At 32.6% G+C, this 22,565-nt stretch overlaps 3 protein-coding genes and 1 long non-coding RNA gene across 9 annotated transcripts; 2 read left to right on the top strand and 2 right to left on the bottom strand.

Moving 5' to 3' along the window:
- The first annotated feature begins 178 nt into the window (after window positions 1–178).
- LOC132283367 (uncharacterized) lies at window positions 179–2,871 on the top strand. Its single transcript, XR_009472017.1, has 3 exons — window positions 179–410; window positions 1,473–1,670; window positions 2,566–2,871. It is a non-coding gene; the product is annotated as an uncharacterized LOC132283367 (long non-coding RNA).
- Window positions 2,872–6,621: 3,750 nt separating this feature from the next.
- On the bottom strand, window positions 6,622–7,218 carry LOC132281845 (protein FAR1-RELATED SEQUENCE 4-like). Its single transcript, XM_059783509.1, has one exon. The coding sequence runs from the start codon at window positions 7,216–7,218 to the stop codon at window positions 6,622–6,624; it is 597 nt and encodes a 198-aa protein (XP_059639492.1).
- Window positions 7,219–12,846: 5,628 nt separating this feature from the next.
- Window positions 12,847–20,056, bottom strand: LOC132284132 (psbP-like protein 1, chloroplastic). 6 transcript variants are annotated; one of them, XM_059786201.1, is made up of 10 exons: window positions 19,885–20,054; window positions 16,620–16,678; window positions 16,459–16,529; window positions 16,271–16,370; window positions 15,719–15,802; window positions 15,438–15,520; window positions 15,126–15,248; window positions 14,857–14,928; window positions 13,929–14,025; window positions 12,847–13,071 (listed from the first exon to the last, which is right to left on the bottom strand). In XM_059786201.1, exons 3-10 carry the CDS (start codon window positions 16,516–16,518, stop codon window positions 12,968–12,970), a joined length of 723 nt encoding a protein of 240 aa, XP_059642184.1. In that variant the 5' UTR covers window positions 16,519–16,529; window positions 16,620–16,678; window positions 19,885–20,054; the 3' UTR covers window positions 12,847–12,967. The 6 variants fall into 6 exon arrangements, with proteins under 6 accessions (XP_059642184.1, XP_059642186.1, XP_059642183.1 ...); XM_059786203.1 differs by having other exon boundaries at window positions 16,271–16,358; window positions 19,885–20,053; XM_059786200.1 differs by lacking the exon at window positions 16,620–16,678.
- A 260-nt stretch (window positions 20,057–20,316) lies between these two features.
- Window positions 20,317–22,157, top strand: LOC132284131 (small ribosomal subunit protein mL104 (rPPR9)). Its single transcript, XM_059786199.1, has one exon. The coding sequence runs from the start codon at window positions 20,389–20,391 to the stop codon at window positions 21,991–21,993; it is 1,605 nt and encodes a 534-aa protein (XP_059642182.1). The 5' UTR covers window positions 20,317–20,388; the 3' UTR covers window positions 21,994–22,157.
- Window positions 22,158–22,565: the final 408 nt, after the last annotated feature.

The raw sequence follows: 22,565 nt of genomic DNA on the forward strand, positions 1-22,565 counted from the left end.
TATTGTATAAGATTTGTGTGACTTGAATTGGGATTTATTTATGGAATCACAAACTATAAATTCGAAAAATGATATTTTTGACGACAATTTTTAACCCGACTTATAACCAACCTACGTGGAAAGCTACGTGGAAAACTTTTGTGGCCAGACACCTAGACGCCTATTCTCCCATCCTCTTTCTCATTGTCCTCTCCCATCCCTAATTTTATCACAAAATTTGCCCCAACCTAGGTCGCAAACCCCCTTTATCTTCCTCATCGCTCTCTCCATTTTTCTTAGTCATTCATTCTTTCCCACTCCATTCCCAAGTTTATCGCATAATTTTGGAGTTCTCTTCCCTCCGAGACCCTGGCATCATTCTCAAGTTCCTCTGATTCGTTGTCGGGTCACCGTCAATCCTGACCTCTAAGGTACACTGTTGTTCATTATCTTCCTCTCACCTCTAATCTAAATCTTCCAGAAAACAGAATCAATCAATATATGTGTTTGTATGTGTGCGTGTGATCCTTTTTCATCACGTTGTATGAAGGATTTGTTGTGGATGTATTGGTTTGTTTGGTTCTGAGAGATGGAGGGAGGAAAAGTAAAGAAAAAATTTGGGAGGGGGAAAAAGATCACACGCACACATACAAACAAGTATATTGAATTCCTGCCTCTGTAGAGATTTGTTGTGGATGTATTGGTTTGTTTGGTTTTTGAGAGATGGAGAGAGGAAAAGTAAAGAAAAAATTAGGGATGGGAAAAAAGATCACACGCACACATACAAACACATATATTAAATTCCTGCCTCTGAAGAGATTTGTTGTGATGTATTGGTTTGTTTGGTTTCTGAGAGATGGAGGGAGGAAAAGTAAAGAAACAATTAGGGATGGGGAAAAAGATCACACGCACGCATACAACCACCTATATTGAATTCCTGCCCCTGTAGAGAGATTTGGCAGAATCTGAAGGGGAGCTCCCCCTATTACGAAATTCAATTCCTGAATTCAGATAACAACATCTTCAATTTATCATATTTTTAGTAAATTATAATATATGAATTCAGATCACAACATCTTCAATTTCTCATAATCTTGCATTTCAATACTTGTTCAACACTATATATGTTTTTTTGGACTTGTAATTTATTGACTCTCTTACCCATTCATTGCTGGTAAATAGTGTTTTTATATATATTTCCTTTAAGCTAATCACAAGAAAAGAGTGAATAATATTTTTTTAAATGAAAATTATTGGTATTGTATTAATATATTTAATGTGAGATGCCTGAATTTAGCGATTTCGCTTTAGGCATCAAAGTGCATCAAGCCTACTCTGGCCAGAAGGTTTTTGTGTTGAAGCTTGTTAATTTAATGGTTTTTGTGTTGAAGCTTGCTGCTATAATAATAGTACTTTTCAGAATTTCAAAATTGTTTGTGTGTGGTCTTAGACTGTAAATTGGCTTAATGTTTTGTTGATTTGATATGTAACAGTGTGGTAACAGTTCTCTTTCAACATTCATTAAAAGAGCCAGAGGATCAGAGAGTGCAACTTTGGATCATATAGACTAATGAAAATAACTAGCCCTTCAACTGATGTTGAAAGTGCACTAGCTTTTAGAGTTTTGGAAGGATGTTGTCTGTTTCACAGAGAGAGCACCATTTTTAGCCCATATTTATAAGGCGATTCAGGTTTGTTTTTTTACCTCATATGAGCTCTCGTTTGTAACTATTTGAATTATGTATTCGGAACCTATAAACTACCGAGAATTATTCACAAAGAATGATGAAAATATATTGGATTTTAGTACAAGTTGAAACTGAAAGTGGAAAATATCTATTCCAAAAACCTGACATTCGAAGGAATAGTGTTCACGATCCCCATAAATTGAATGTAATGGAATCCTATAAAATTGATGCAAGCCTTGACAATTCCCACCCTTTATTCAGCCATGTAAAATTATCAATGATCTTCTTTCAGTAGAAATCACATTGATGCAAAAAAAAATAATCTTCACATTAATCAGTGCAATAAGATTTTTCTTTTTTTAATGCATTTCTCAACTCTAAGTAGGAAGAATTTTTTATTTGTATAGGGGGACATGCAATGCTATGAAAGTGTTTTACAACATAAGTAACACTTATGAAATCATTCGGTTAATATCACAAAACTTCTAATATGACATTTAACAATATTTGTTGGCCATTGAGTTTTTTTTTTTTTCAATGACTGAAAAAATGGAGATGGAGTCAAAGTGTCTCCTTTTCTTAACTTCATATTATTTGTTTGTATGCAATTATTTAACTCTTGAGATCATATTTTTATTAGTCAAATCATTTTTCTGTAACAAGCAGGTTGTTACTAGTATGAATTTAGAGTTTTGCTCACTTCCTGATTTTTTAACTTTTGAGATCAGATTCTTATTTTCCTATTTCTTTGATACTTTTTAGTTAAGTTTTAGTTTAATACTCAACATTATCAAGTGTTAAACTTGGTTGCTTATTGAGTCATTTCATTACGTGGTTTAATTGTTTGTTGGGATTTTTTTTTATTCTGCTGCTTGAATCTATTAAATATTGTTTGTAGGAATGGCATATTTGTGTTAGTTACGGAGCTATGGCTGGGTACTTGGTTTCAATGGTGATATCTTTTGGATTTGTAGTCTTGCAAGGTGGGAGGATCGTGTTAATGAAGACTAATCAGCAAGGAGAAGTCATCAAATTGGAGGAATTGTGAACTCTACACTAATTGTTGGCCTATAGGAGCATGAATTTGGCCATGTTTAGCTTCAATTTTTTTTTTCCATGTCCTTGTTTTAAAGCTGTAAATTTTACTTAAATTGGTTTTATGTAACAAAACGTTTTTGGTGAATGGAAAGATTCATTGGATATATATATTTGAACTAAAAGAGCTTAGACATTGGTCTATAGCACATTCCACTTCTAGTATGTAATGTAAACTAGTATCTGATAGAGCCATTGTATTATTCACAATTTTTTTTCCCAAGTAAGATGTCATTGAACCTAAATATACCGTCTCTAGGACATAAAAATGATCAAAAAATAATAAAAGATAACACAAATACAATTAGCTGGTTTAGCAATACAAACTGGACAAAACCAGCACAGTCACTACCAACGTTTTCTTGACAAAGATCAGAACACAGAAAAAAAAAAAAAAAAAAAAAAAAAGAAGAAGAAGAAGAAGAAGAAGAAGAAGAAGAGACTATCATCATCAACAAATGGCAATCAGGCATGGAATGTATGAATATGAGTTGATTTCCACCAATATCATCACTTCCTAGAATACTTTCATCAATAAGTGGCACTTGGGCATTTAAAAAACAGATGATCAAAACCTTAAGTAAACATTCAAAAAATAGGTGATCAACACCTTAAGTAAACAAAAAATTGGTATTAATTAAACACCATCCAGACATAGTACCTGGAAAACAAGGGCATTCCCTTGAGCAAATAAATGAAAAGCAGAACGTCACCCAAACGCAAACACCAAAGGCTTCCACACTACAAGAGTCAACAACTGCAACATATCAAAAGGCAACATAGTAAGAGTCACCCGAAGCAACCCAGAACTGTTGGCAACAACAAAATCTAGAACACCAACAACCTGAGTGGTAGATTACAACAAAAGAATCATCTACTTCTCCAGCCCCAATGTATCAACGTTGTTGTGCCCATATCAATCCCAAAGAGAATCTGCAAACAAAATAAAATAAATAACTTTATATACCTTCAATATGTTGATCAACTGCGTTCTTTGTCTTAATTAGATCCAATACCTTCATTAGTAATCTTAGGTTTAAGATTTTTTTCACTAGGAAAAGAACCATCCATTGAATTTTTGGAACCAAATCTTTCATTGCTCTGCTACATTACATTTAAATAGCATTGAACAAATTTTTCTAAAATATGGCATAAATATACAAAAAAAAAAAAAAAAAAAAAATTACAATCAAAATGAATATCAACCTGTAGAAGATGGCTGAAGTAATGATTTTGCCCAGAGGGGTTGCTCATTGACATGTAGTGTTGTGGGTACACCTATCATCATTATAAAAGAATCACAAAAGTAAGAAATAATGTCTTGTAAGGCCATACATCAAATTCCCAAAGTCTTGAACAATGAGTAATACTGTTTTGGACTGTTGATGAGGCAAGATCAAGCTATAATTTGAATCAGGAATACTTCTAAGCGACACAACATATCCAACATTTTGGTTATGACATATATGTCCAACACTTTTGGTTGAACACGCACTTAAAACCCATGTCCAATAATTCAATTTTATTATATTATTGCTTCAAAATAAATATAGGATGTTCTAGGAAGAATTCATTCTAAAGGCTTTTTATCTCATGAAGCTGTGAAGAAAGAGAATACTGGAATTGAATATGGCAAGCATGGTGGTAATGGGCCTAATTATATATCACATAAAGTAGAAAAAAACAAGCAGTCAATTTATTGAGTGTAGCAATGCACTAACTGGAGATGAAAGGAAAGAACTTGAGTCGGCAATTGAAATTGAACTTATCAAAAAAAAAAAAAAAAAAACTACTTTATAAATTACCTGGAGTGACTTATTTCCAAAATTGCAATAATTTATAGTTGTCCCAAGATACATGCCATTCCAAAGATGTGTTGGAGCAATCTAAGTAACCACGAAAAAAAATATTTCACATATGAATCAATACAATTATGAAGTTTACACTATGATAAGTTAAATAAATATACAAATAATATAATGATTATAACACACACTCTAGTTTACCATGTGACTTTCTTGGATTAAAATTTTGTCAACATTATGTGAAGTAGTCGAACCAACATCATTAATAACTGTTGGAGTGCTTTGACATACCTATAGATGCAATACTTTTAGTAAGTATAATTAACATATAACAATTGAAGCAATAATAAGATATGTCTATGTACCTTTTTTCTTTTTCTAACTCGCGAGTCAACAATTTCACCAAGTGGCTCCATTTTTGTTGTTTGAGAGACCTATTAAAATGCATTAAAACAAAAATGGTATAAATAAAGAATATAACATAATTAAATATAAAAAACTAATGCAAGAAATTAAAGTTTTTCAATACCTTTTTCCCTTTTTTTATTATTTTGCCAACTTTACTTTCTTTTCGTTTGAAGGAGGACGACCTTTAGCTCGTACCTTTAATGGAGTAAGTAACCTACTGTGAACATTCAGAACTCCATGTAGCTTATCATTACATTCAACAGTAGGTATCGATGAAACTTGATTGATTTGTCCACTCCCATAATTTGAGTCCATGGCAAGAAATTTTTCCTTTGTCTCTTTCAATAATTCAATTAGAAGCTCACATTTATCATCAGAGTATGCTCCAAGCTCTTGAAGCTCATAAAAAAGTGGATTTAGCTTATTGCTCCGATGCCTTTGCTCACTATTACTAACATCATATTAAGTATTTTTCACAAAAGTGTACCCACGCTTAATGTCCTTTCGCCAACGTTCTAAAATATAATGAGATGGAACCTCATTCACCTTTTCTTTTATCAACACAAAAATTGCATGCTTGCACAAAATCCCTCGAAATTCAAACAAGTGGCATAAACATTTCACTTTATATTCAGTTTGGATGTAAATAACCTCAAAATCCACTTCCTTTCAACATATTTCATCTTCTCCTATAAAACTTTCGGTGACTATAAATGTAGACAATGACCCTTCTCTTAATGTTGGAGACATTATAATACATTAAATCCATCAACTCATTCTGAAACAACTTAAACACATCATGGGTGTAAACTTCTCGGAGTTGTTCTTCAATACGTAACTTAGTTATTGTTGGAATGGAGGTATTAAAAGAAACAAAATCTGCCTTAATTTCTTTCTCAACCTTACTTTTCAAGTCATTGTCATATTGTTCAACAAATTGCTTCAACGTGGTTTTTGAGTGAACATACCCATCAAAAAAAGCATTCATACTTTCACTTCGTTAGGTAGTTGACATTCCAACCCAAAAAGTAGTTTTCAAAAATACTAGAACCCACCGATGACGATCACCATATAATGACTTCAACCATTCATTATTCTCGAGGCCATATTCATTAATCATTCCCAGCCAACTTCTTTCAAACTCATCAGTCTTAATCGATTCGTACACAATGCTTTTCATGGTCTTCTTAATTGTTTTATATTGAGAAAGTCCACTAAGTTTCACAATAACCTTTTGCATGATATGCCAAAGCCATAAACAGTGACAAGAATCTGGAAACACCTTTGCAACCACTGCTTGAATAGCCTTACATTGATCTGTAATAATAGCTTTTGGAGGACACTCATGCATGCATGTTAACCATGTCTCAAATAACCATGTATAAGTGTCAGTATCTTCCTTAGATAATAAACCACAACCGAACAACATAGATTGTCCATGATGATTCACACCAACAAACGGGGCAAATGGCATGTCGTACCTATTTGTGAGGTAAGTAGTGTCAAATGAAATAACATCTCCAAATGACTCATATGCAACACGACACCTTGCATCAGCCCAAGACACATTTCTTGAACGCCCTTTATCATCCATGTCAATCATGTAAAAGAAATTTGAATTCCTTTTTTGCATGCAAAAAAAATAGTTACGAAGGGCTACCAATCCCAAGTCGGAGTCGTCTTGCTTTTGCAATGTAATTCCTACACTCCTTTTCACCAAATGGCAAATTTTCATACCCACCGGCCTCAACAACAGCTGAATGAAAATTCTTATTCAACTTTATACCCGCTAAGTCATTTAATTCCAATCTTTTGACATGAGGATCTAATGCCTTGTTACACCTAAAGTGTCGTACCTTTGTTGGACTTAATGCATGATTATGGTCGAGGTAAACACGAGCAATTATGAATTTTCCATCATCTTTAGCTGTAACGTTGATTTTAGCCTTGCAATTAGTCTTAATTAATGGCCTTGGGTGAAAAGTGTCTCTTGCGATTGATTTTTGCTTTCCATACTGAGCGCATGCAAGTGAAAATTTCCTTGATTTTCCGTCACTTCCATTCTTTGCACTGACTTTTATTACACCAAAACCTTGACTCCTAGCATAGTTGTTATAATAACTACGAACTTGTTCTTCAGAACAAAAAACCATTCCAACCACAGGTTTTTTAACTTCATCCCCAGGTAACACTCCTTTCAACTCTTGTTCATTTGCTTTATCATCATTAAAACCTTCTTCCATTTCTAATAATATAAATACATGCATGTTAAGTACTTGATTATTCAAATAAAAAGAATAAAATAAAATATTGCTCCAGATATCAACTAGTGTCGAATTTCTGGGTTTCAAAAAGTATTAGTGCATGTCTTCAAAAGAAAACTCTTTTTCCCCCTTTTTGGATTATCATGCTCATATTGATAAATAAAAAAATAAATAAATCAACAAACATGCTATAAAATCAATTTCACTGCTTGTATATCTCTTTAAAAAAAATCAGAATAGAAGGAAAATACAGAAAGCAAACCCATCTTTCAATTTTATTACTCATATATTTCTTAAAAAAATAAAAAAAAAAATCAGAAAAGAAAGGAAATATAGAGAGCAAACTCATCTTTCAATTTTATTGTTCAAATATCTCTTAAAAAAATCAGAAGAGAAAGTAAATACAGAGAAAAAAAACCCATCTTGTTTCAATATGAAAAAATATATATATGAAGAAGAACGATCCATACAAAAAAACGAAAAAAAAAAAAAAAAGAAGAAGAAGAAAAAGAAGAAAACATATTATGTAAACTAGAATCCATACCTCCTGGTATAGTTGTTTCATCAATCACTTCCATCCAAACTTTCCTTTTGGTCTGTTGCGTGAGGGTCAGCAAGACAACTCAAAAAGGAAACTGTGATTAGTAAGCTTGAGGCAAGCAAGACGCGATGAACACATATAAAAACGAAGAGAGAAAACAAAGGAGATGATGAATAGGCAAGAAACGAATAGGAAGGAAGTGTTATTTTGGTAGAATACGAAAAGGTAGCAGATTTTTTTTTTTTTTTTTTTTTTTTTTACCCTTTTTGATAAATAGATGTTGCTATATTTTAAGTCAGGCCCACAGTATTGACACATAGGCGCCAAATAGACTCGGTACAAAGCAGGTTTCTTTTTTTGTCGGGGGGAAATAGCAGTGCTCTTATAAATTTAGGTCTCTTTATCAAAAATAGATGAGAAGGTTGCTTCATTATCAATTTTGATCATGTTTCTAATCATTCATTTAATCATAAAAAAACTAACGAACTATTCAATCAAATAAACAAAAATAATAATAATACGAAAGAGACATGTTAAGGGTGCGCTTAGTAACATTTTTGTTTTATGTTTTTGCAGTTTTAAGAAAGCAAAAATATGATTTTGTTTTCTTTAGTAAAAATAGAAAGTAGAAATGATGTTTATTAACACTTGTTGTTGCCACAAATTTGAAAACATAAAACAATAACAGTGTTTAATAATACGTATTTGTTACAAAATGTACATAACATTCTTTAAATTTTTTATTTTATTTTTTATTTTTTTCATGGTAAGAATTTTAGCAGTTAGTGATTAGAGGAAGGGGGGGGGGGGGGGGGGGGGGGGAGGGGTAGATAACTTGAACACAAACTCTCAAACACAAGGAGCAACCTAACCACTTAGGCACCGACACTTGCTTCCATTAGTATCAAAAAACCAAAAATCTACAAAATTCAATTTAAAATTACAAATCTTACTAATATCCAATACATCATAAATACAAAATTAGATATAACAAGGCAAAAACATTCCCACCAATTATGTATATAAATACATGTATATGCATGATGTATATATTTATTATTTGATATATAATGTATTTAGCATTTGATAATTTATTATGAATAAAAAATATTAAATAATATATCTTATATGTAATAAAATATATATTGTGTTATAATATTGTAAATTAATTATAATTTAATATTTACATATAATATAATATATTATATAGATATGGTATATAATAATATAAAATATCTACTGCATAATAATTCAATAACCGTATATTCTATATCAAAAATTATTTTGTCACAAAAAATAATTTACATTATTATTTAATATATTATATATTAAAATATTTTTATCAAATAAAAAATAATATACAATATTTAATATATTCTATATTTAAAATATATACTTTTATTAACATTTAATATGCAACTTAGTATATAACACAAATAATATGAATTTTATTTGAAATGAATAGTGCCTGTGTAGAGTGAAAATATTTCTGCGCTACAATGCCGAAAAATAAGAATCGTCTTTTTTATGGTTCCTCTTTTTTTCCAAAAAATTTGAAAATATTTTTTGTTATAGAAAAAACAAAAATATTTTATTGAACGCCATTTTTATTTTCGTTTTGTCTTTTTAAAGATTGACAACAGAAAATAAGAAAGTTTTCCGTTACTAAACACAACCCTAGTAAAAATTTTAAACCCAAAATAATCATGTACATGTAACAAAATTAAAACACCTTTTTTGTCCTCTTGTTAAAAAGTCTTACCCGAAGGAATTAGCCTTGATTTGCCGTTATTACACATGATTATAGGGTAAAGTGAAAGAAAGAAAAACAAATAAAACCTGAAGTATGTTCAAATTTACAAATAACTTACTTAAAGTATATTTCGTTCATAATAACTCATGAACTATCATATTTTGTTACAAAATGCCTCAATGCTTAGACTATTTTAATTAAATGACCATAATGTCCTTTTTTATTGAATTACACTCAAAATTATTATTTTTTATTGAAATAAATTGTGGAAAAAAATAATAATACTAATTTGATGACATATTAACCATTAATTTCTCATAAATTACCTTTAATTTTTTTAATTAATTATTTAAATAAAAATATTAAGTAGAAAATTTTAAAACAATTTAAGTAATTTCTAAATTTTTTTATGAATTTATTGCATGAAAAAGAATGTATTTTTTATGTAAGTAATTATTAAATTTTCATAAATATATTGTATGAAAAAGGAAGATATATATATATATATATATATATATATATACCATAAAAGAAGTTTAAGTTAAGTATAATAAGTTTTATATCCAATAAAACTACATCCAATACATCATAAATACAAAATTCAATTTAAAATTACAAATCTTACTAATATCCAATACATCATAAATACAAAATTAGATATAACAAGGCAAAAACATTCCCACCAATTATGTATATAAATACATGTATATGCATGATGTATATATTTATTATTTGATATATAATGTATTTAGCATTTGATAATTTATTATGAATAAAAAATATTAAATAATATATCTTATATGTAATAAAATATATATTGTGTTATAATATTGTAAATTAATTATAATTTAATATTTACATATAATATAATATATTATATAGATATGGTATATAATAATATAAAATATCTACTGCATAATAATTCAATAACCGTATATTCTATATCAAAAATTATTTTGTCACAAAAAATAATTTACATTATTATTTAATATATTATATATTAAAATATTTTTATCAAATAAAAAATAATATACAATATTTAATATATTCTATATTTAAAATATATACTTTTATTAACATTTAATATGCAACTTAGTATATAACACAAATAATATGAATTTTATTTGAAATGAATAGTGCCTGTGTAGAGTGAAAATATTTCTGCGCTACAATGCCGAAAAATAAGAATCGTCTTTTTTATGGTTCCTCTTTTTTTCCAAAAAATTTGAAAATATTTTTTGTTATAGAAAAAACAAAAATATTTTATTGAACGCCATTTTTATTTTCGTTTTGTCTTTTTAAAGATTGACAACAGAAAATAAGAAAGTTTTCCGTTACTAAACACAACCCTAGTAAAAATTTTAAACCCAAAATAATCATGTACATGTAACAAAATTAAAACACCTTTTTTGTCCTCTTGTTAAAAAGTCTTACCCGAAGGAATTAGCCTTGATTTGCCGTTATTACACATGATTATAGGGTAAAGTGAAAGAAAGAAAAACAAATAAAACCTGAAGTATGTTCAAATTTACAAATAACTTACTTAAAGTATATTTCGTTCATAATAACTCATGAACTATCATATTTTGTTACAAAATGCCTCAATGCTTAGACTATTTTAATTAAATGACCATAATGTCCTTTTTTATTGAATTACACTCAAAATTATTATTTTTTATTGAAATAAATTGTGGAAAAAAATAATAATACTAATTTGATGACATATTAACCATTAATTTCTCATAAATTACCTTTAATTTTTTTAATTAATTATTTAAATAAAAATATTAAGTAGAAAATTTTAAAACAATTTAAGTAATTTCTAAATTTTTTTATGAATTTATTGCATGAAAAAGAATGTATTTTTTATGTAAGTAATTATTAAATTTTCATAAATATATTGTATGAAAAAGGAAGATATATATATATATATATATATATATATACCATAAAAGAAGTTTAAGTTAAGTATAATAAGTTTTATTATAAATAGTAAAATTTTAATAATAAGTTAATCATTTTAGTAATTAAATATGGTAATTTGAAAGTAAGAATGCTAAACGAAAGTAAAAATGATTAACGAAAAATATGGTAATTCATAAAACATTATTAAAATTGATAATATAGCAGCCTTCTAATCCATCTTTGGAAAAGTGAAGTAATATATAGTTTGTGATTCAATAAATATATCTTTTGAGCTACATTATCTCTCGGCCAGTGGCCACACAAATCTCGAACAACATAATGTTGTTACCACCAACCAATCTCCTTAGTTGCTGTGTTGAGAGGGCTAGTGAACTACAAAATGTAAATATATGTGTATACGTATAAGCTTGTTACTGGAATCACAAACTATAAGCTTAGGCTAACGAAACCTGCACACTATATAAGTATGCGTGCCTGTATCTTTGAATATATATGTGACAGTTTTTAAAATTACAACACACGATGACCGTGCAAACAAAAAGGCAGATGGAATGAATGCTCTATTCCAATTTTGAATTGATTTTAAGCACTTATATGTAAAGTATAGTATTGCTATTGCATTTGAGGTATCTCAATAAACTTCACATTGATAATATTGATTGAGTTATTGGTTTCTTTAATTTCTATTTTCTGTGTATCTTTAAAATTTTAAAAGATTGGAGGATATTAAAAATTTATACGTATGAGAAAAATTTTGGAAAAAACTTTTTAAAATCTGAGCCAAAACTAAAATCAGCCAGTCTTTATTTTCTATATAATTAAAATTTTGAAAGATTTGAGGATACTAAAATTTTATGCTTATGATAATATTCGTGACCGATTGGTTTCTTAAATTTCTATTTTCTGTATATTTAAATTTTGAGAGATTGGAGGATAATAAAAATTTATACGTTGTAGCTGCTACATGCTTTTAATGGTTGGTTACTTTGTTATTTTAATTTGCAATGGCAACTGAGTTGGAGTGTTGAACATTTAGAAAATTTGAAAACAGAAATTTGGGTCAGTGTTGGATGACCATGAAGAAGAAGTATCAGCTCTTCGAGGCTTATAGGGAGAAACCAAGGTTGATTTAGATATTGTACCTAGTGATAAATAAATAAATAATTTGAAAGAAAATAAAAGTCTATTCATAAATAAAATGGGGGATGACTATGAAGAAGAAATATCAGCACCTTGACGCTTATATGGAGAAACCAATGTTGATTTAGAGATTGTACCTATGGATAAATAAATAAATAAATTTATTTAAATAATTCGGATGAATATCACATGTAAAGACTGGTGGTTTCAATTTTAATAAAGGTTTGAAAAACATAAAACATGAAGATGATTAAATTTCTCAGGCAAAAATGCTCTTATAAATGAATAGCCTGTAATGTTAAAAGTGTTGGAAACAAATATTGAGCCTCATAAAACTAGAGCAGAAACAGGTAGATGTGATTACAACTTCAAACATTGAAAATCTGGAAGGAATCAATGACGGTGTGCAATTTGTCTTTCATCTTCTCCCATCTCCTCTCGTTGGCCCCCGTTGACACTGTGTAAAACTTCCCTGAAGTGAAAGAAGGCAATCTCAGTGAGAAAGCATATATATACTTCATACCATACAATGTTGAAATCACTTAAATGAGATATCCTGTTCCTTGGTGAGACACCAAAGAACAGGCCAGACACTAAATGTCTCTACAAAGAACATTGAAGATCACAACTATAGTAAATCCGGAGCTTGTTAAAATCAAATGAAAATTGAGTGAAAGAAACTAATCACCAAAGACTGCAATGTAACTGAATTCCTCCATTCCACAGAGGAAGAAGATTTTAAAAACTAAGTCTAGTATTATTGTTGAATCTTGTGTCTTGAATCCTAACCGTAGAAAAGATGCCAAATGTCAATAGCTAAGTAGGCTGGAGTTTTCTACCATTATGAGTATGTTGCTGATCTGAAAATCTCATACCTCTGAATAAATGTTGATTTAAATTCTATTATAGATTCTATCCCAATCAAATGTGTGTAGAAATTGCAAGAATTCTAAGTGACTATCTCCAACTCGTCAAGGGTCATTCCACTTTTGTCTACCATAATAAAGTCATGTAAATTTGGAGAAAGAAGTACAAATAAATTTTTGTATGAACCACGCATACAAACCAGAAAAGGTGAGTTCAGGAAGAAGTCATTAAGAGGAGATGAGGAAGGCCAAGGAAAATGTGGACAACCTTTGCAAAACAAAGAAAAAAAATAAAATAAAATCTCCGTCCAATTTTATATGTGGCTGTGGAGTGGCAGAACGAATTTGATAACCCATCATTGGCATAACACAATTTTCAACAGATGAGACTCTGTGACACTGTTTGGAACATGCATATACCGAGAACATCACGTATTCACCAAATAATATATAAATTTGATACCATTTCCAATGCAGATTGCACTTAGGGCATGGCGAGTATAGTTAGGAGCCCGAGCAACGAATTCAATTGTATAATAAGCTCTCCCATCAACATCATGCTGTACAAAACCATGGGACAATCAATCAGTCAAAATTCAAAGAACCATTCTACACGCCCCACCCCCACTCACAGTCAGTGAGTTGGGGTTGGGGATTATATCTTTCTCCAATTCAGAATTGCATAAAATCAGTTAAGATCACTCAAATATAAAAGGGAAAAGCTATAATGAGGGTGTGAGCTCATGGTGAGAGTGCCCTCATCATAAACTCAGTCAATATAAAAATTGACATGACATAAAGCAAAAAGAAAATGAATGATGTGTTGTAAAAAGTCAGATCTAGCAATTATATTTCATATTTTCTTCTATATACAACCTTTTGCACTGTACACAACCAAACTGATGGCATAGGTTAAGCAATATATTTGCCTAGAGGTACCAACCTTATATATGCATTAGATGCAACATGCAAGCATTTAAGTATGTATTGTGTAAACTCCATTAACTCTACAGAAATGTGTGTGTGTGTGTGTGAGAGAGAGAGAGAGAGATAGAGACAGAGAGAGCTCACGATGTTGTTGCCAGACTCATTATAAGTTGAAAAAGATATTTGTAGATTATTTTATTTTTTTGGATTCTGTTTTCCCTTAAAGCCCATTTTGAGTTGTGCAGTACTTACGTGAATGTCTGGTTATATAATAGGAATTACTAACTTGATGAAAGTAACTGGAGTTTCAGGAGGTGATGAAATGGACATACGCATTGTTTTGCATACATGGAACACCAGTACTGTGGTGCTTTGTCCCAACTAGTTCAGATGGCAACGAGAATCAACAAGTTAGGGAGGTGGGTAATTGTAAACTCTAATAAAACGAGATACAGAAATCTAACCTCTGCTGCCTCGATTAGCATTGTTTTCTGGGAAGGGGGAGCCAGAACCTTTTTAATTAAAGTTTCAGCAACCTGAGTCCAATGAGTATATTATGATAGATCCTCACAAGGTTCAGGCATATACAAAAATATAAATATTGTCCCAGCAAAAAAAAAAAACAAAAGAGAGAGAGAGAGAGAGAGAGAGAAAGCTATTGGGAAACAATATCAAAAGCATTAGCCTCTGTGATGCTTATTAAAGATAATATGGTGTGAAACATGTAGCAAACCTCCTGTGGGGATCCAAGATCTCGAATGTCCTGTTTGGTAGTGGGGAACAAATTTACACTGACATTTTCTAATGGTTCTATGACATCTTTGAAAACCTTGTCTTGCCCTTCAATGACTACTTCCTGGTCCAAAAAAAAAAAAAACCAAGACAATATTTTAAAGATATAAATATATATAATACCATAAAAAGAGTAATATAGTACATTCATAACTGACCTTTGATTTTCGCATTTCAGCCATAAGACAGAATAAGGCAGAGAAACTACAATATGGCACACAGAATAAAGCAAAGAAACTGTAGCAATGCGCACCTGCCACCCAAAGGGATAGACAAACGAGTATCCGTCCTTCTTGTCCGTGACTGACAGAAATCCTTTCTTAGTTTCTGCAGCAACTGAGCCATATCAAGGGTGTACTCTTAGGATATCAGCCATCATTATTCAAGGAACCAAAGCACTGCACAGTTGGCAGGCGCTTTTAATGCTTCTTAAAGCACAAAACAATCAGAACAGGATAGGAACCATAAACTTCAAAAACAAAATTAAGCTTTAAAAAGCAAAAATTGGAGCACGTTGGGAATAGCACCACATACATGAATTTGAACTCTGGTAAGGCATCAAAATCCAAGGGGCAATTGTTGCCCCAACAGCAAGCAGTTGGCGCCTTCCAGGTCTATCTGAGAAAGAAAATATTCTGATTTATTGAAAGGTCAAACTGAAAGGAAGGAAACATGGAAAGATTTATTGTTGACTCATGAATACAAGATTAGTAAACTGCACATATGCATACACACACTGAGTACTTCTTCAAAAGAAAGTACAGAACTGCTTCCTGGCATTCTGAAATTTGTGCAATAATATACTGTCAAAATTATTATTTCATGTTTCTCATAGACTAGGCTTACAATAAGATACAATTCAATAATATAGACTTTCTTTATATGCATAAAACAAATATTATGAAAATGTCTATCAAATTAAGCAGAACTCGAATAAGCAAAGCATGTCCATTGTCCAATCAAGCTCTCAAGAGTCAAGACAGATAATAACTACTCACCGTCTATATTTGCCATATTAATTAAATATATTTCATAGTTGCATATTTAAATTCTACAGTAAAAATAGGCCACATAAGTGAAATCCACCTTGACGGTGGAACGTTGAAGCTGCTGGTGCTTGCTCCGCCCTGACAAGAAAGGAAATGCCTCTTCGAGATGGCCTACACAACCCTAGCTGAGGCATAAACTGAACTTACCTGAATATTTGAAAAGCATAACACTCGCAAAATTTAATAGAATATGAGAAAGATAGAGATAGAATATGGACTGAGAACCTGAGTAGATGCGTTTGGCAACCATGTCTGATGGATTGAAGTGTTTTGCAATGACACCATTTTCAGTAGCTCTGCATGGTGCATATAACAAAAGAAAAATGGATTTAGGTTTAACTATGAACGAATATAATTAAAGAATGCATCAGTAGGATATCCTATACTTGTGGTGGAAAACTCATTTGTACTATTAGATGATTATTCATCGTCATCTTGTGCTTCTCTGGAGAAGAAAAAAAAGGAAACGAAAGAAGAGTGCCGTATCAAGTTAATAGATTCCAAAAACAGGTATTCAAGCACTCAATTCAAATTGAAGAATTTGTACATTAGCAAATATTTATAGGACATTGCAATTGGTCCCGCTCCACATTATCAAAAAAGAACTACTAGTTGAACCAGAAAGGTCAAAAAAGGTTTGATTATTTTAGTCAGACCAGTCATTGCACAACTTGAATACTTAACTGTATGTGTATCCAACTTGGTTTCATAAACTTTATTTAATATTCACTAATGCTTACTCTCAATAATTCAGAAGGATTATATAAAGATTATTTTTTGTTATTAGAATGCATATAAAATTAATCATAGAATTGAAGAAAGATTGGTTATTATATGTAACAATAACTATACCTTATTCGACAAAGCCTTAAGTCGCTAAGAAATAACATATTTATAAATAAAAAAACTAAGTCAATCGTAAGGCTACTGTTATCGTCAACCTGCACCCTCAGTCATCGGCAGTCATCGGATCAAGAGTGTGACTTGTAGCGCTCTCGATAAAATGGCTAAGAGACTGAGTTCACTGGGCCCTTACGGCAACTATTTCCTTAATAAAATAAGCATGGCCAGAATGGAAATGCTGAAATGGATGTGTGGCAAGACAAGAAAGGATAAGACTAGAACTGAACACATTCATGAGATGAAGCGGTTAAAGTAGCACCAAATGGAGATAAAATGAGTGGAAATTGTTTAAGATGGTTTAGCCATATGCAGCAGTGACTGATAACTAAACTAGTGACTCTAGTGAGGAAGAGTGAAGTCTTCACATTGAAGACATGGTGGGAGAGTGGGTAATGTCTAATGCAACAAAAACGAGATTTGGATCTTTCGTTGGTATTTTATGAAATTTACCCTCACCCAAATTCTATCTAAATTTTGTAACATCAATTCTAAAATTGATTCTACATGCTCTAGAATAAGTTGTCTGTCTTTGTACATACTCTCACCTCTAGTAGCCTTATTACCTTTAACAGGTATGATTGCACATTGATCCGGTCATCAATCTGCTTCTATCTACAGACAGCTCCCTCCACTTCTTGTTCATTACTCACAATGCCTGATTACAGAAAAACTCGTTGCCTTCTCCAAAGGCACATATGATAAGTAGTGAAGTCCTATACTTCTGAACAGGTATCTACATATGGGACATCTTCTCTTAGATAAGCCCTAACATATATATAGCAAGGATCTCTTCACAAATAAGTCACACTACAAAGATTTCCTTCTTCTCATATAATTCTTGATGCCTTCTCTCCGGCATCTCTGAATACTATTGCAACGACCTTGTCTCCCCAAAAATCCTTGCAGTGACGACCCATTTCCCTCATATTGTGTTGCTACCTTCTCTATAGGCATCTCTTAATACTATTGTGAAGGCCTTATTTATTTATTCTCAGATAAGCATCTGCTGCAATAAAATGTGCCTTCTAAAGTGTTTTGTAATGAAGACCTCAAAGTTTATTCTTTCTTCTATAAATTAGTACTTATATTCTCATATTACTAAGTGATTATTAATTTAATATGGGGAAGTGAAAAGCGATATCGGATTATTAAAGTTGTTACTAATATTGTGTGGAAAGCTTAGAAGTCTATCTAGAGAGAGAAAAGTATTGTTAACAACGGTAATAAAAAAAAACAATAATAAATAAAGGACAACCCTATTTCTACAGTGTAACAAGTCTTTCATTAATTTAATTCAAGTAGCTTATCAATTTATATATTATTCTTTAGGATATTCCAGGATTTCCCTTTAGAAAATTAGGCTCCAATGGTGATCAGAGTAAAATCAATCTTTACTTGCTATCCTAAGAGGGCGGTTTCTCTTTGCTTGATCCTCATTGTAAAGACCTCTTGTCATCAGATAATTTTCACTTTAACCCAGAGGTACTATAATTCACCTTGTGCACTAACAAAGTTGCAAGAAGAGGTTAAGGGCTTCTAAGCTTTGATGCATACTTGTCGTCATGTCCAACTTTGAAGCACTCGTATATATCATAGCCCTTCTTGTAGTTATAGTCATAGCTCATATTGGAGTACATGGACATGTGACAGACCTTTGAAATCCTAATAGTACGTGGCTTGGTGCATGAAGGCCAATGCTTGCCTAGGTGTCTAAGTGACCACTCCTTAAGGCCTCCTCTTCTCAGGGTCTGAACAAATCTTAACCAGTCTTAAAGAGATACAGCAATATTTCACGTAAATCTCGGGTTACATATGCTCTTTATGACGTAGTAACACCCTATTAGACTGCAATAGGATCTTCTTACGGACACTGGCCATTTTGGTGCCATCCTAACAGGCTAACACTGCATTGCAGTCCATTACAGCCCTTATGCGCTGGCAATTTTGTGATCTTAACACTGCGTTATAGCCCTCATGGGCCGCATTGCCACCTCTATAGCCATAACACATCCCACCTACAATGCCTTACTGGACATTCCCAGCACATGCGGTGGCATCCTATTGGACCACTTTGGGGACACATGGTTTCTCTAAACCCCAACAGTGCCTCATCATCATCCATTTACTATAAATTGAGCTTTCATATACATTGGATAAGGATTTTAAACTCTAAGAGACCCTTTGAACAAACAAAGATCCCCGCATATTTGAGACCTTAGAAATACTATAGGCTTGGAGTTTGTGTTGACCTCAATACTACCACTGCGTCTTTTACAAGTCAGCCTGGACTTCCACCTCCCACATGCCACCTTGGACACAAATTTTACCAAATTACATATAAATTTGTAATACCTCTTCTTCCTACTCATCCTCAAAACCCACAGATATTGTACAATGCAAACTGAGATTTTAAAAAACAGCCTAATATAAATAAAATTGCAACAAAAAAGTTCCAATTTGAATCACCAGATCAAAATTGCAGATTATTGTCAGGACATCATAACATGAAATTAAATTTTAGCCACTTCTCAATTGACAAACGTATGATGATAATGACCATAAAACTGAAAATAGAAAAAAATAACAAAAATTCGAGTTCATGTCACAAACCATGTTAAATGCAAAAGGCACATAGCACAATTCATGTACTGATAACATACCCAAAAGGACAGCCTTTGAATCAATGTAGAGCCAACAAAGAAAAATAGTATAGATACAAATAAACCAACCAAAAGGGAGTAATTGTACCTTTCTTGGTCGCCGGCGGTGAGTTCTTCCGACAAAAAAGAGCTGCCGCTAGCAGCCTATGGGTTAGGCTGAAGAGAGAGAAGGATTGAAGAAACAGTTGGGTTTCTAGTTTCTACACTTTCTCTATCGTTACCAGTACCACATCATCCAAATCTCATATCCACTTGTTTTATGTTCTCTGGTGGTTAGTGCAAAAACAAAAAGGAAATGATAATTCCAAACAGAGGGCATTTACGTATTTTCATTTGGGATGATATTTAATAATATTATCTGCTTCAATATATGGCTTGAGCTGGTTGACCTCCTCGTTGTTTCTCATCATCCGATTGGTCAATAATTTTGTCTAGGGATGGTAGATAATCCTACGGGTAATATAGAGATATCAAGATCCGTATCATAGAACCCGTGACACTGTATAAGTACTAGTTTTAGGTTTTTTCGAATTGTTACAGTATGTCGAGGAAGCTGAGAAACTGAGCTTCATCTCTCTCTGAAACTCTGAAAATGCCGAGACCCTCGACGCCATTGGCGTCTCTGCAACTTCGAGCCCTACTCCTTCGCCGCTTCTCTTCATCTTCTTCGCCTATTCAACCTCAGCGTCTTTTTCATCCTCCATTTTCTCTCTCTAAACCCTCATTTCTCTGTCCTCTAGCACGAACCCATCAGCACTGTTATCCGGCCAGCTACTCTCCCTCTTTACCCATCTCTCTTTCCTCCTCCAGAACCTTCTCATCAACCCAGATCGACCCATTTCAAGATTCAGAAGAGATCGCCCAATCTCTCTCCACTGAGCTCCTTAAAGACCCAGACTCTGACTCTCTCTCTATAACCCAACACCTAGACCTCCACTTCTCTCACATCACCCTAACCCCTTCTCTGATTCTCCACACGCTCAATATTTCCCCAGAAGCAGGCCGTACAGTTTTAGGGTTTTACAAATGGGTCTCTTCAAGACCTAATTTCAAACCCACCGACGAGACAGTCTCGTATTTCGTCGATTACTTCGGTCGCCGGAAAGATTTTAAGGCTACACACGACGTCCTCGTCAACGGTCGTGGCATTGTGGGGGCTAAAACCCTAGAATCTTCCATTGATCGGCTTGTTAGGGCTGGTCGACCGACTCAGGCAGTGTCCTTTTTTGATCGAATGGAGAAAGATTATGGTTTTATTCGAAACCTTGAGTCACTGAAATTGATTGTGTCGAAGTTGTGTGAAAAAGGATTTGCGAGTCATGCTGAGAAAATGGTGAAGAGTTTGGCAAATGAATTCTTTCCGGATGAATATATATGTGAGGTGCTGATCAAAGGGTGGTGTGTTGATGAGAAGCTTGATGAGGCTAAGAGGTTGGCAGGGGAGATGTATAGGGGTGGTTTTGAGATTGGTACTGTGGCATATAATGCAATTCTTGACTGTGTGTGTAAGCTTTGTAGGAAAAAGGACGTGTTTCGGCTTCAATCAGAGGCTGAGCAGGTGTTGGTTGATATGGATGTTGCAGGTGTTCCCCGCGATGTGGAAACATTCAATGTGTTGATTAACAATTTGTGTAAGATTCGAAAGACGGAGGAGGCACTGAATTTGTTTCATAGAATGGGTGAATGGGGTTGTTATCCGGATGAGACAACATTTATTGTTCTTATCAAGAGTTTATACCAGGCTGCAAGGATTGGGGAGGGAGATGAGATGATTGACAGAATGAAATCTGCAGGGTTTGGGGATGCTCTTGATAAGAAGGCATATTTTGGGTTCTTGAAGATTTTGTGTGGAATTGAGAGAATTGATCATGCTATGAGTGTTTTTGCCAAGATGAAGGAGGATGGTTGCGGACCTGGAATCAAGACTTATGATTTGTTAATGGGAAAGTTGGTTGCTCACGGCCGTGTTGCTAAAGCAAATGCTCTTTACCAGGAAGCTGAGAATGCAGGGGTTCCAGTGACACCCAAAGCTTACAAGGTGGAACCAAGGTTTGTGAAGAAAAAACCTGCAGCTGTGAAGAAGGAGAAAAAGAGGGAGACCTTGCCTGAGAAAAGGGCCAGGAAGAGGAGGACTCTTAAGAAACTCCGGCTAAGTTATGTAAAAAAGCCAAAGAAGATGATGCGTAGAACCTTCTGATATTCTTAAAAACTTGCCTGTATGATGATGCATCTCTCAAATGGTAACGGAGATTTGAGTGCCTTTGTAGAATTTTGATAAATCAACTTTGATGTTTTTTGTTGTTTTACTTTTCTGTTTGCAACATTAGATAATAAAATTTATTTCTGAGTAGATTCCTTTAATTCAGAATTCCTTCATGCAAAATGAACATCTATGGTTTGGGTCTAGCATGAAGCACTTGGCACTTTTGCAGGGTATTAACATTTTACTTCAGTCTAATATATCTGTTCCTTACTGCTTTATATGAGCTTTCTTCCTATATTCTCTGTTAGCAAAGTATGTAGAATTCCCTGCAACATTTTAGGTAGATGGCCAAAAAATGCTGGGGCAACTTTAGTGTCTATTTTTTAAGGCTAATTACTATTTTGAATTATTTATCACTTGTGTTTTTCAATGTGCTGCTTATCAGAAAGATTATGATTTTAACATGTCTTGTTTAATCAATTTATACTTTTATTTCCAAAACATTTGGCTCTAAGTTGTTCTTATATAAGCATTGCCCACAATGTCGATGTCAGTCTCATCATTTA

Source organism: Cornus florida, unplaced genomic scaffold (genome assembly GCF_030987335.1).
Source record: "Cornus florida cultivar Cherokee Brave unplaced genomic scaffold, ASM3098733v1 CherokeeBrave_3.0.0_Hap2_Chr11, whole genome shotgun sequence".
NCBI lineage: Eukaryota > Viridiplantae > Streptophyta > Magnoliopsida > Cornales > Cornaceae > Cornus > Cornus florida.

What these genes read in the sequence shown, in the direction of transcription:
- LOC132281845 (XM_059783509.1), bottom strand. Translation starts at nt 7,218, where the DNA reads ATGGAAGAAGGTTTTAATGATGATAAAGCAAATGAACAAGAGTTGAAA.
- LOC132284131 (XM_059786199.1), top strand. Translation starts at nt 20,389, where the DNA reads ATGCCGAGACCCTCGACGCCATTGGCGTCTCTGCAACTTCGAGCCCTA.
- LOC132284132 (XM_059786200.1), bottom strand. Translation starts at nt 16,518, where the DNA reads ATGGTGTCATTGCAAAACACTTCAATCCATCAGACATGGTTGCCAAAC. An exon ending in TTCAACGTTCCACCGTCAAG is followed by an intron (nt 15,803 to 16,270) that starts GTGGATTTCACT and finishes TTTCTTTCTCAG; the next exon opens with ATAGACCTGGAAGGCGCCAA. An exon ending in TTACCAGAGTTCAAATTCAT is followed by an intron (nt 15,521 to 15,718) that starts GTATGTGGTGCT and finishes GATATGGCTCAG; the next exon opens with TTGCTGCAGAAACTAAGAAA.